The 13,284-nt window shown below is 36.0% G+C and overlaps 1 protein-coding gene across 5 annotated transcripts in view; it reads left to right on the top strand.

Moving 5' to 3' along the window:
* Positions 1-13,284, top strand: part of SGCG (sarcoglycan gamma) — a 167,827-nt gene that overhangs the window by 98,761 nt on the left and 55,782 nt on the right. For all 5 annotated transcript variants that reach the window (XM_009290246.2, XM_019474861.1, XM_009290250.2 and 2 more), the window contains one exon: positions 8,943-9,044. In XM_009290246.2, coding sequence (XP_009288521.1) covers positions 8,943-9,044 — 102 coding nt within the window. The remainder of the gene's footprint in view (positions 1-8,942; positions 9,045-13,284) is intronic.

Raw genomic sequence — 13,284 nt, 5'->3', positions numbered from 1 at the left:
TATTTAATATTTAAAAGACGTGTAGATGAGGCGCTTAGGGACATGGTGCATGGTGGTGTTGGGGTGACGGTTGGACTCTTAGAGGGCTAACCTTAATGATTCTATGATTCTATGATCGTTGCAGCTAATAAATACCTTCTGTGTGTTTCTGCAATGTCTAGCACAACAGGGCCTCCATCCAGACTGGGACCTGTGAGCACGACAATAAGAAAGGACAATAAATATTATGTAACAAGCAGTTTCCCATTAAACAGATACAAGTTTTTATGAGATTAATCCAAACTTAAAAGTCCATTCTCCTAAAATGTAGAGATCTGGTTGCCAGACAATTTCAGGAGTATTAATATTGAATTATACCTTGGAGTTCTGCTGTTTTATTGATGCTCTCTCTTACCCACACAATAACTGTTTCCATACAGGTTTATGTAGAAGACAGAGTCAGAATTGGACGTATCATTCTTCAGAAGAATAATACAATAGCCTATGGCTAAGCTGTACACCAATTTTGTTTCCCTTGGTGAGAACTAACAAGAAATCCAATGGCTTCTGTGATTCTTTGCAGGTCTTTGAAGACTTTCAGATATGTAATAAAGATCTTACTAGTAGCCTTACTACTAGTAAGTACTAGTAGTAAGTACTTACTAGTACTACTACTTTTTTTACAAATCCCCGAGCCTGTAAATTCTAGAAGCACATGACCATTCCTACGATTTCTTCCATTCCTTTTTATCTAGCATACGTTTTCCCATTGTTAGTCCTTCAATTTAAGAAACCTACCTGCCCTGTCCACAGAAGTAAATGTAAAGTCCTTATATTCTTGGTTCCTCAAAGGACTTCCACAGTTCTGTATTGGATCTTCACACCTTTACTTCCTTAATGACCCAAAACCTCCATCACCTGTTTTGTCCATTCATTTTTTGCTCTATTGTCCTACCTCCTTTTTAGTGAGCGTCCAGGTGACATCTCCAAATATATTCTGTGTACATCTTACAATGGTCTCATATATTTTAAAGAATTTCTTTTTTGGCTTTTAAAATGTCTTCTAGTTAAAAGCCTTGTCTGTGCCTTCATGTCTGCTCAGACAAAACGATTATGAGAATTCATGTTTCTCCATAATAATTGACTAAAATATATAGCTGTACTGACTGCTTACTAAACTTTTCCAAATATACATTTCTGTATACCTAAAGTTGTAGGGAAAATGTAATTGAATGAGGTGTAATAATAATTAAATAATATAGAATGAAAATGTAATTGAATTGAAAACTCCTCAATACCTGTACTGGGAAATACATGAATTGTCTAAAACTTTCTCCTCACTTTTTATGTTGAAAAATTTATTCCATGAGCTCAAAACAGTTTTGCTTTGTTTTTCAAATTTTCTTGTTTCATCTTCAACCAAATAAAAAATTTGAAAATGTATGATCAGGTCCTAGCTATGGAGTAGGGCATGGATTGGAAATTGTCAAAAATTCTAAATGTAATCCAACAGGAACTGCAAAAAGCTCTCACTCATTCCAACTTTATATTTCATTTGTCATTGCTGTTATATTTTAGGTATATTGTGTAATTAATTTATACAAATACATGTTAAGCTACCAATTTATTGATGCATAGCATATATTTATGCCATTATTTTAAAGATTATATTATTGTCAGTGCTAGATTCGAGCTTGCTGTGATGCACTATAGGGAAAATTGAAAAGATTTGTTTTCCATTTTGCTCAATAAGAGTTACAAAAATGCACTTATTAATAATGTCATTAGAGAAGCATCATAGTAGGTGATTATACTTTTATGTGTAAAATCTCTGTGGTCACTATAAATTTTTGTACCATGAGTAAAAAAACGGTCGTGATGGCATTTAGCAAAGGTAACCAAAACTCTGCTCTTAAACTTTATTTTATCAGTAATACTAAGATGAGGGGAAGGCTAGGTAATTCAAAATGAGGTTGGGTTGTTATTGGCGATGATCTGTTTTTAATTGCAATATACTGCAGTGGTTGCTATTTAATATGATAATACCATTTTAAAATAAATTTGCATGATAGCTGCAAGACAAAACATAAGGTAAAATATTTAATTTATTCCTTTCAAACAGAGCTGTAGACTTCCTCAGCAGTGCTTTGTGAGGGATGCAACATCTCTTTGTCCTTTTTTCTTCTCACATTTTTGTCATCTTGACTATTTAGACAGCAAATTCTGTCAGGGTGGAGATGTTTGTCACTGTGTACTTACACAAGGTGTAGAGCACTGAGACCATAAGATGAAACGTCCCCTAGTACAAATGATAGGATTTATAATATTGAATCAATACATAGCCTGTGTAATCATATACACCATGCAAATATCCCTGATTCCTCAGAGGAATTCAAGAAATAAACATCATGCACAGTTGTTGCGAAGAAAATCCTTTTGACAACCTTTACAAATCAAAGGAAAAGATTTAATTCCACTTCTTTAGCTAAGTTGCATAATTACAAATGTTAATATAATAAAATGAATTAGCCAACTTATAAAAACTCAATTCCTGACTAAATGTATGTAGCGGTGGGAGTAGCAGTCTGTTTTTCTAATGTTGAGTAAATCACGGGAGATGTAATGCCAGATGTAATGGCATTTTTATTAGCTGAGTATTATCCAGCTTTGAAATGTCTGTGCAGTACAGAACCAGAGACAGAATTTGGTCCTTGCCGAACAAGGAAATAAAGCTGGAACTGAATCTGTTTTGAGAAGGTATTTTTTCCTCTTGAGTAATACCTGTTGTAATTAATACCTTTCTTTACTTAAGAACGTCTGTTGTTCTATATATCAGGACAAAGAGGACCTGAAAATATCTTGAAAGTATGCATCTTAAATATTAATCCTGTTTTATGAAAGAAATGTTATCAAAACTAAGCAAATGTCAATGGTATGATGAATTTGCATCTTTTGTAGCCATTTCCTTACAAAACTGTTGAGTTCAAAGTGGCCGTCTACTTTTCTAGATCATGGAGTATTACTTACCCACTTTCTAGAATCATAGAATCGCCATATCTGCAAAGGGTGTTTTAGTCTGTATCCAGCCCTAAGACAGGCGAGACTAACTTCTATACTAGGAGTGCTTGCTGTTGCTAAGGGCTCTGATTTGACCAATGTCTTTGTCCATTATCATCTAAGAAGAGGAGTCAGATAACCTTCTCTGTCTGAGCCCAGGAAATAGAGTCCTTGCAACAGAAAATGAGATGAGGCATCAGTAATGTTATTATACCAAGCACGTACTTAGCTCCAAAATAGATATTGTAAGTCAAACAGGGAGTTTCATCAGATTCATTACCAATCCTGTTTTGCTGATTGCTCTTTAACAATCTCTACCCACAGCCCTATTATCTCAACAAAACAGTACGCTCTTGTTTGCAAAGCAAGTTCTCTAAATAGTAATTGCTGCAAGAAGTACTGCAGTGAAAGCTGGATCTATAAAGCCATTAATTGAACTAGCTTTGGGGCACAACAAATGATATCTTGGTCTCAACTTGCCAAGGTCTTTCCCTGGGCTGGCCTAAAAGTAGGATGTTAACACCTTTTCTTACTTACAGGATACTTATCTGAATGGAAATACTGCATCCTCCCTACTCTGAAGTTAATATCCTTATCAGTTCCAATCAGCAACTACTCCATATGTGGACTTTTAATATCTGGAAATTTGAATATTCAGGGAGCAGGTATTACAAATCAAACATGCTATTAACTCCTGAGACAGGAGCTACTTTAATTTGAATTGAGTGCATGTTAAAGCAATGTTTGGATTAACTTAAGAGATTTTATTGTTGTAACCATCCTAACATACGGATACGCCTGTCTTTCCAGTATTTGATCTCTCCCCAAAAGAGGGAAATACACATCTACCTGTACAGCTATTAGCTGATACATAGACCAGAAGTTTAATTTCCATTGTTTTAAGGAGTCAGGACTGCAATTGAGTCTAATGCTCAGAAGGTGCAGAAACAGTGGTGATGTAAGAAGAGTGGTTGAGTCCTATGTGTATCAATATCTATGTTGGAAGGAAAATGCAAGTTACAGTTATTGATTGAATTTAGGTGACTAGAAATACTCATCATAAACTGAATTAATGTTCCTCATGCCTCACCCTCATTTTTAAGGGCCACGTCCCTACAGCAGCAGACCTCTACATCATTATATTGGCTTGGGAGGTAAATCCCAAATATATCATCTGATGCTCATTTGACTACGTAAGACATAGACAGCAGAAAGCTCAGCTGCCTGAGAGCAAGTCACTGAGTGCAAGAGCCCTAGAGCTACAGCTGCTTGCTTCCACTCCTAGTAGTCCCACAGTAATGTGCCATGTGCAACTCTTTCCATGTGACTTTCTTGGTCATGAGCCAGAGCAGCAGGTTCCACTATGACAACAGATGAAAGAGGGAAAGTTCTTGCATCCTGTTTTAACAAGTCAGGCCTTTAGCGCTAGCCATACCAGTGCTGTCGAACTTGCTTTATCCAGTCATGTCTATATTTTCCTCAACACAGATATTCATAGCCAGAAGAAGGCAGTCATATCACCAGTATGACTTTTGGAACTTTTTGGTCCTGAGAAAGGACTCAGTCCTTCTATGGTCCTCTGAAAGAAACTTAAAGGCTTTTCCACAGTTTGTGGACATACTGCACTTCTCTCCTGGCTTTGCGGAGAATGGAACTGCTTCCCATTATTTTGGAGGAAAAATATTTTACGTTTGTTGTGTCTGGAGTCTAGGAGAGTGACAACCCATCCATGATGGTCCTCCCATCCAGATGCTCCATAAAACAATGAATCTAACCTAGGATTCTAGTAGTGGTGGCTACTCATATCAGGTGGTTTAGAGTATCCCTATGTAGACAATTTGCTGAATAGCTGTCAAATATCCTTTAGACCATGATTTCTGAATCAAAGAGCCTTTTGTTGAACTTTTATGAGGTTTGAACCCACTCAGAGCTTGAATTTCTTGTAGAAGGCCTTGGCTCTGTTTCTACAAGCACTTACCTCCTCAAGAGCATTTTCAACGGATAAAAAACAACTTCTACCGCAGTTGAAGACATCCTGTTACTCCAATTAGAATCTGCCTAGCAGTTTTGAAAGTAAAACTGGTCACACCTTTGTGAACACTAATGCTAAATCACATCTTTGGTGCATAAGGGTTTGGCAGCTACCAGGAGTTCCCACACCAATCAACTCCTTGCAGCAATAGCAAAATCTGCTCAGTGTCTGTAGAGATACAACTTCATCCTCCTCTTCTATATAGCTCAGTCCCTGTCTCGCTGAGGGCTTTGACGAATTAGAATACATGAGCCTGTTGTGGTTTAACCTCAGTCGGCAACTAGGCACCACACAGCCGCTCGCTCACTCCCCCCCACCCGGTGGGATGGGGGAGAGAATTGGAAGAGCACAAGTGAGAAAAACTCATGGCTTGAGATAAAAACAGTTTAATAATTGAAATAAAATGATAATAATAATATAAAAATAATAATACACAAAGCAAGCGATGCACAGTACCAGCCTTCTCAGTCGGTAGAGCATGGGAAACTAAAAAGTCCTTGGCTAGTGTAAGCATTACCTAGCAACAACTAAAACATCAGTGCGTTACCAACTTTGTTCTCATCCTAAATCCAAAACACAGCACTATACCAGCTACTAGGGAGGAAATTAACTCTATCCCTGCCGAAACCAGGACAGAGCCTCAGGGTTATATGCACTACAATGTGTTACAGCTCAGGGCCAGCACACTCACGCAGTGACAGTCACCAACATCAGGATAACAGGAGTCCAGACTTGCCATACATCCGCTATGCTTAATGAAGCACTTTTTTTTTTTTTCTAATCAATAGCTTATTGTATAACTGCATCAAAGTCCGCATCTAACTGAAATTTGGACCCTTTCCTCAAGTCAATAGAAATATTTTTTATTCAATCATTTAAATAGGAACAGAATCAAATCCTTGAAACTGAAAGCATCAAGGTTGTTCATCACTGAGGAAGTCACAATACTCAGTAAATAATAATTGGCTTCTCGTAATGTAAGAAACAGAGTGGTTGTTGAGAGAACATTATGTGTAACTATTATACTCTTCCTTTTTATGGAACTTATCATTGGATTTCAGTGCATTAAGGTGGTTGTTTATCCTAAATCCCTCCCTTTTACATTCCATGTAACTTCAATATGCCAATTATAAAAGGGGGATAATAGAATTTCCCCATCTTACAGTACTGCATAACTCAGTTCTTTTACAATCTTGAGATGCTCAAATATCGTGGTACTAGGGAAATAATAATTGTTTACAGCCACAATGGTAATAGAAGTGAGGATCATTAGATGAAATCCACATTTTTGTTGTTCTCATGCATGTTACAGAGTTTATCTGTTTGTTATCACAGATAGTCATTTATGCAGGTAACCCAAGTCTAAATTTCCATATGCTTTTGCACTTCCCAAGTGGTCAATGAGAATGGGTAATGAAGCTCTTACTCAAATATGCAAGAATGTTAGCTTTGTGTCAATGCTTAAATGAAATATCTGATGAAGAAAATAGGACATACTTGAGGAGATACTCATACAAAGTAATCCTGAGTAATATGACTGGATTTACTGAAAAATGAGAACTTATCGATAAGTTAAAGTGCTAAGTTTTGTCACATGGCATATTATTCTTGATGTCAAAGACATTCCTTTGTCTATATAGCATTTTTAGTATAATCATTGCTGAAAAATCTGAATCTGTTAGAGTGTGCTGAGTAAATTGCATAATCTTCTTTTTCAACATCATAGAGTTTTTTGTCTCTACTAAAAATTTTTTCCTGGCAAAGCCAAAGGCAGGATAGAGATTGCCACCCAGGAGTTTGTTAATTTTCCCAGATCTGCTTCAGAGCAAGATTTAATTGCTACTTCTTCCTCTGCCTTCTTAAATTTCAATGTCATTTTTATACCTACTGTATAATATACTGTTTATTTAGTTCCTTATATTCCAGAAAAAATATGCAAACTGTGTTTAAACCTGATGGTTAATATAATCTACTTTCACCTAATGAGAAAAGGCATGAGATCAGAGCAATAATGAGATCCTAAATGTACTTAATTAAATGAGATCCATTTGTTAGTGGTATTTCTTTAGAATATCCTGATATTTCACATCATATTTTTCAAAAGTGTTTGTCTTAAAACCTATAGGTTTTTATGGTGTTGCAGTGATCTCTGTTTTGTGTTACAATTTAGAAAAAGCTGTCTATAGTCTTCACTAGAAAAGCATATTTCTAAATCACTCAGTGCTGCCTAGGAATTGTGATTATGAAAACCATAGGGGGCTTATCATAGGTATTATTTTAGTTTTGCCTCATGAGATGTATCAGTATATACTAGGTACTTTTTAAAAGCTTTGCAATGGTCTAGAATTTAGAAATCGTATCTACTCCCACTGAGAAAAGTCAGTACATTATGTATTTCAAAGCAGTAAGATATTTAACACTGAATAACAGATTCCATAAATAGCTATTCTAAAAGCCTCTTTCCTGAAATAAATCCTTGCTGAGGAGGAATCGCAGCTGTACTCTCCAGTGGAGTGAACTGCTGACATGAATATTTCTTACCTTATGGAACTGAAGCAAAGCTTCTTTCTCTCTTTGTCTCTCTTCAAGCTTGTTAGAAGAAAATGGCTACCGTTTTTCATTGAAGGCAGGTTAGACATGTTATTTGGCATTACTTGTCTATATATATGTATAAAATATATATAATCTCATTGGCAAGAACATACCATATTTGAAAATAATTACCATCTCTTAAAGTTACAGCTTTTTTCAGCAGTAGGCATAATTCATTAGACGAACAGGTTATTGATGTGTCATCAGTGGCCTGTCATGTATCTCTTCTTCTCTGCTTACATGCAGAACAACCTGAAAAATATTTGGAGTGGAAATACTTTTTGGATTTATTGTTTATTATTTAGCCCTTCCACCTACTCCTTCTAGTTTAAGGCAGTTGACTTGAAATATTTTCATGTGTGGCCAAACTGTAAGGCTGCAAATTTTTTGCCAAGTTTTCTCTCTTTTTATGGCAGGGGGAGGGGTGAATCCTTTACAAATCAGCTAAATACCTGTGAAATACCTTGCAGCTGAAGTCTGCAAGTATGCAGATGTACTTACTGAAGTAATTCCTCACTCGTTTTTCACATTATCAATTCTATGGTAATGATGAAAGAAAGTAAAAAGAATGAAATAAGATATGGGCTGGAAAGCATAACTGGGCTAAAATCAGGTGGGAGCGACTAAGAGAGAATAAGGAAGGTACAAAAACTGAATAGCAGGTGACAAAGGAAGATGATAGTGTGAGAAAGAGAGCCTTGACCTACAATTAGAAGAGGAAAAAAAAAATAAACTAAGGAGTGAAAATGAATTAAAAAGAAAGAAGTAATTACTGAAAATGGAAGCAAATAAAAATCCCTATTTGTCTCTTTAATAGGCTTAGAAGTATTACATTCCTTGTAAAATACATTATTGACAGAATAAACCTTGAGTTGTTAACATAAGGTTTGTTTTATGTGAATACTCGTGTGTAAAAGTTTATTGTTCATGACATTTTTAGAAGGCAAGTACAAAGATTATTTCAGCACAGCCAATACAAATTAACTTCTTCTTAAGTTAGTGACTGTAATTTGTATTTTTTCCTCAAAAAAAAAAAAAAATCCCAATTTAAATATTTTTTTCTTGAAAGCTACAATTTCTTAAAGAAAAATACTCCTGGAAGAAATGAGGAATTCTCAAAATTTTAGGCGCATTAATATGGGTCTCTTTATCAATAGACTGGAGGCAGGCAGTCAATAGACTGGAGGCAGCCAGCTCTGGAAATTTCCAGTTTATGAAAAGAACAAAAACTAAATACAGCAACAATAATAAAATGTGCATAATTCTTGCATCTTCTCCTCAGACTGGAATGGGACACCTGCGTGTTACAAAAGAAGGCCTTCGTCTGGAAGGGGAGTCGGAATTCTTATTCCCTCTTTATGCCAAAGAAATCCATTCTCGAGTGGTAAGCAGATAATCTTTCAGTAATGCTAAAATAAAATTAATGTACTTATGAACAGTTGAATTTAGGCAAAGTCCAGGCATTTGTCATGGAAATATATATATATGTGTGTGTGTGTATACCTGTATACACACATATTTTTGCATAATTTATAAGCATGATCATTAGGTCAATGTTCTGATACTATGGCAGAATTAACATTTTTCTCTTAGGCATGTGGTAAGAAATATCTCAAAAAGGAATTATAAAGGTTATTGTATATAAGCAATGCTAAAATTTAAGAGTGTAAAATTAATGGATCTTATTGAACAAGTTACAATTTCTCTAATAAGTTCAGTTTTTATCACTTCTAGGACAACGATATTAAATGTATGATATCTTTATATATTTATGTCTATAAAATCTACAAGACTAAATGGGAAGATTTAGGATTGAATCTTGTTTACATAGACAGAAAATATTATTATTGAGGTAAAAGGAATAACATACTTGATCAAAGAAAATAATTATCAAGCAGATTAACTTTAAAATGGCACTGAGAAGGGGTATGGTATGAAAGATTTTTATTGAAGTACTAGGTTTAGAGGAAGAAAGAATCGGAATTGGTTTTCATTATCCAGGTGAACCCTGAAACTTAGGTAAATTTTTTGTACAGCAATATTTGTTTCTGGCCAACAAAATGAATATTCTTCAGAACTATTGTCTATAATCTAAACTCTCACAAAATAAAGCCATGTTTTATGAACCAATGGGACATTTCATTGAATGAAGTGCTGATTCAATGAGAGTAAAAGCTGCATATGGCTCTTTCATTACTTCAAACATGTAATCATCCTCACCAAGTCATTAGAAGAAATAGCCAGCTATAAGACTTTTCTGAAACCAGGAAAAAAGTTAGTGTTTGTATCGCTATAGCAAGAAAAAATGTAAATAAATTTATCAGAAAACATGGTTGATATAAGATTTAGGATGAGGTTGTCAAAATGCTCGATTACTGAAATTTAAGCAATACCAGCATAATTTACTTCTATTAAGCCTTTCTTCTCTCTGCAACAAGTATTTCCAGTAGCAGCAACAGCTCTTACTTAGACGGTGAAATTCTATTGCTAAATCTATATTTCCATTTTGTTTCTTATGCTGTATTCTTTTCTGCCTCATAGGCAGTGGGAAAACTATTTATGTCCTTAAATGAATTTCCCTTGAGGTTGTTTATCTAATAAGACATGTAACTTTTTAAGACCAGCATAGCTAATACTTAAGAACTCCCTCTGCCCCAAAAAATCGTTAAGCAATGTTAAGTTACCATTCATGCTCTTTTAATATTCCTTCCAGCTCTTAATACATTTATTACAATATAGGAAGAAGGAGGTGTGGCAGCGTCTAATATAAGCTTAGCTGTCTAATGACCCATTGTGATCATTAGTAGCATGCATTAATTAAAGCCTTCAGGCTACCACATGTCTCTGCCCGCTATGAACTGATAATTCATCAGAGGTTTTTTGTTTGTTTGCTTGCTTTTTAAAATATTTGAACTCTCTAGAGGCTTAATTGCCTGTAGCTTGATCTCCTGAGTGCCATCTATATATTTATTCTCATAAAGTTGCTTATTTGTTATGATTTCTTTTTCTAAGTTTGTCTGTTAGAGAATTGGGCCACTGACAGCTATCATAGCAGCTTTCTCCCTTGCCTTAATAGTTTTCTCCTTGCAGTCTCTTGCTTTTCTCACCTAATGAGGTCTCCAAAGTACTAAGAAAATACGTAGCAGAAAATCTACTTGCTGTGCATCATCACTGGAGCCTATCACAAGTTTAGGCCTTCATTATAAGTCCAACACAGAGTTGTGGGCAACACCGTTGCATATTAGTTAATACATATTCATGGAAAGATAAAAGATGAGCATTTTTAAATATGTTACTAGATTTTAATTAGTCAACAATGCATGTGTGGAAGCTGCAGGTCTAGAATACAGTTTATTTGCACTTACATTTGATATTACAAATTACTAATTTATTTTTTAAATCAACCAGCAGCAGTCAAATAAGTGTAATAAAGATGCCCAGATTTGTGGGTCATTTAGCACATGTACTTAAATGTACTGTATTTACCTGATCTTTGCTGACCTTCCTTTTCCACTTCATACTAACTTGTTACCATTAATGTTCATTCTAGCACACTGCTTACTTTTTTCCTAAGACTTTTCATTATTTGTGTTAATACCATTAGCTTTCACTTTTTCCTGATATAATTTACAAAATGAGATTCATTTATTTTGCTCACTTAGTGACTTCTTTTGAGATAGTCTATCTTCCTACTTGTAAGATACCCTTTTTTTAAAAAAAAAAGTATAAGTTGGACTCCAAACTGTATATTGCTTCTACCACTGTTATTAGATAAGTGTTTGTAGTAAAATTCTTCATGTAAAATGTGTTCAAAATTCTCAGGTTATCTCATACTCTAAGCATTAAATTACGATGGGAACATGACTTGGGAGTGATTTTCAAGGGTTAGCCCTTCAAGGTGCTGCATAGTCTCTCTTGAGTCCAGAAAAAGTACCAGAAGCCATATATGTGAAAGAGACTGATTTTTAACAATATTCTGGTAGTTAGAAACTTACTTATTTATCTAGGAATGAGTATGCCCTCTGAGGTCACAAGCAGGCAGCTTGCTAATACCCTCTTCATATCACATATTCCCTGATACTTTGGCAACTGAGGTGTGCTTAGGTGCTCTTATCAATTACTAGGTTCCTGTCCTTTAGATACAAAGTATGCTTTACTATGAAAGCACCTGTACTGCAAAAAACTTCCTCCCCTCTTTTTAGTCTACCAGTGTGGCTACAATTTGCTGATCCAAATGAGCGTGATCAGACTTTCTGTCCCCAGGTAATTTTCTCATACTTAAAATCAAGTAAAGACAGTCGCCAGTATGATCTCCCTGAAAATCAGCTGCATTTAAAGACAATTCAGGTGGTAAATTGAAGAAAAACATAAGAAGAATCCACTCAATGCCCTCCTCACAAAGTTTTAGGACACTTCCAAATGACGCCTGCCAGGTCTCTTGCCATGAACCTATTTCATTACTGTCTGTGTATCTAGTCTGATGGAGCACAGTGGGCAGCTAGGTCTTTCAAAACAGTTACTCATCTGCTCTTCAAGACAAGGAAAAGCTTGGGGAGGCTCCAATGGGCCTGAAGTACAGAGAGTTTGAGTGGAAGGTCTGAGAATAAGTAATGGAAATTACATCACCCAGGAGGAGTTCAACAAACACAACACCAAGCCATGAGTTAACACAAGGGGATGTTTTGGTTTTGGTGAAGTCATTCCACGCTGGCTGCAGCCTAAGAATGACATGAAATTTTGAATTGCTTACCATAGCTAGTCTGGATTGTGGTGAGGTTGGTTGGGATGAATGAAGATACCAATTACACCTGCTCAGTATGCCCTGGCTTCCATAAGTAGCACAGAATGATGTGTAGGCATGAGGCTCTGATTGCAATGACATTGCAAATGTCCCAGCTGTGATGCAACCTGTGAGGAGAGTTAAGTCAAATATGAGTGCCATTGCTTTGTGACCTTCAGATGTGATTTTGTATACTGGGACACTAGATGTGGAACAGCACAGGGTGTATTAGGCTCAATCATGGTGCAGGGATGTGGACAAGCAGGTGATGCTGTTCACTCTGCTGATATACTTCTGTCATCCTTCTGAGTGGCAGACAGGGAGATGATTAATTTAGACTGACGCTCTTATCTGTACTGTCATCTATTAAAGTCAGCTTTGAGCTGGTCAACGTGCCACTTTCTCCATCACCCACTGTCTGAGTTTTCTTGCCAGGAGAGTCAGTGCCGGGTGCCAAAATCAAACCAAAGCATACAGGCTGCATGGACCATTGAGGAAGCAGAACGCACATGCATGTTTCTCACCAAGTTAATATGACAGTATAAATTCACAAAGTGGAGTACTCACACTTCAATTAAATGGCTATCTTCTAGGAGTCTCAATTATGTATTGAAATGTAGTAAAACTAGTACTTAAGCATTTTTTTCCAAAAGATAAAATGTTAGCAACTGTCGTGGTTTAATTTCAGTCGGCAACTAAATACCACGCAGCCGCTCGCTCACTCCCCCCGACCCGGTGGGATGGGGGAGAGAATTGGAAGAGCACAAGTTAGAAAAAAACTCGTGGGTTGAGATAAAAACAGTTTAATAATTGAAATAAAATGATAATAATAATAAGATAATAA

The sequence above is a fragment of the Aptenodytes forsteri genome, unplaced genomic scaffold (genome assembly GCF_000699145.1).
Source record: "Aptenodytes forsteri isolate BGI_AS27 unplaced genomic scaffold, ASM69914v1 Scaffold155, whole genome shotgun sequence".
Lineage (NCBI taxonomy): Eukaryota > Metazoa > Chordata > Aves > Sphenisciformes > Spheniscidae > Aptenodytes > Aptenodytes forsteri.
This window is presented reverse-complemented; position numbering and strand designations above follow the sequence as displayed.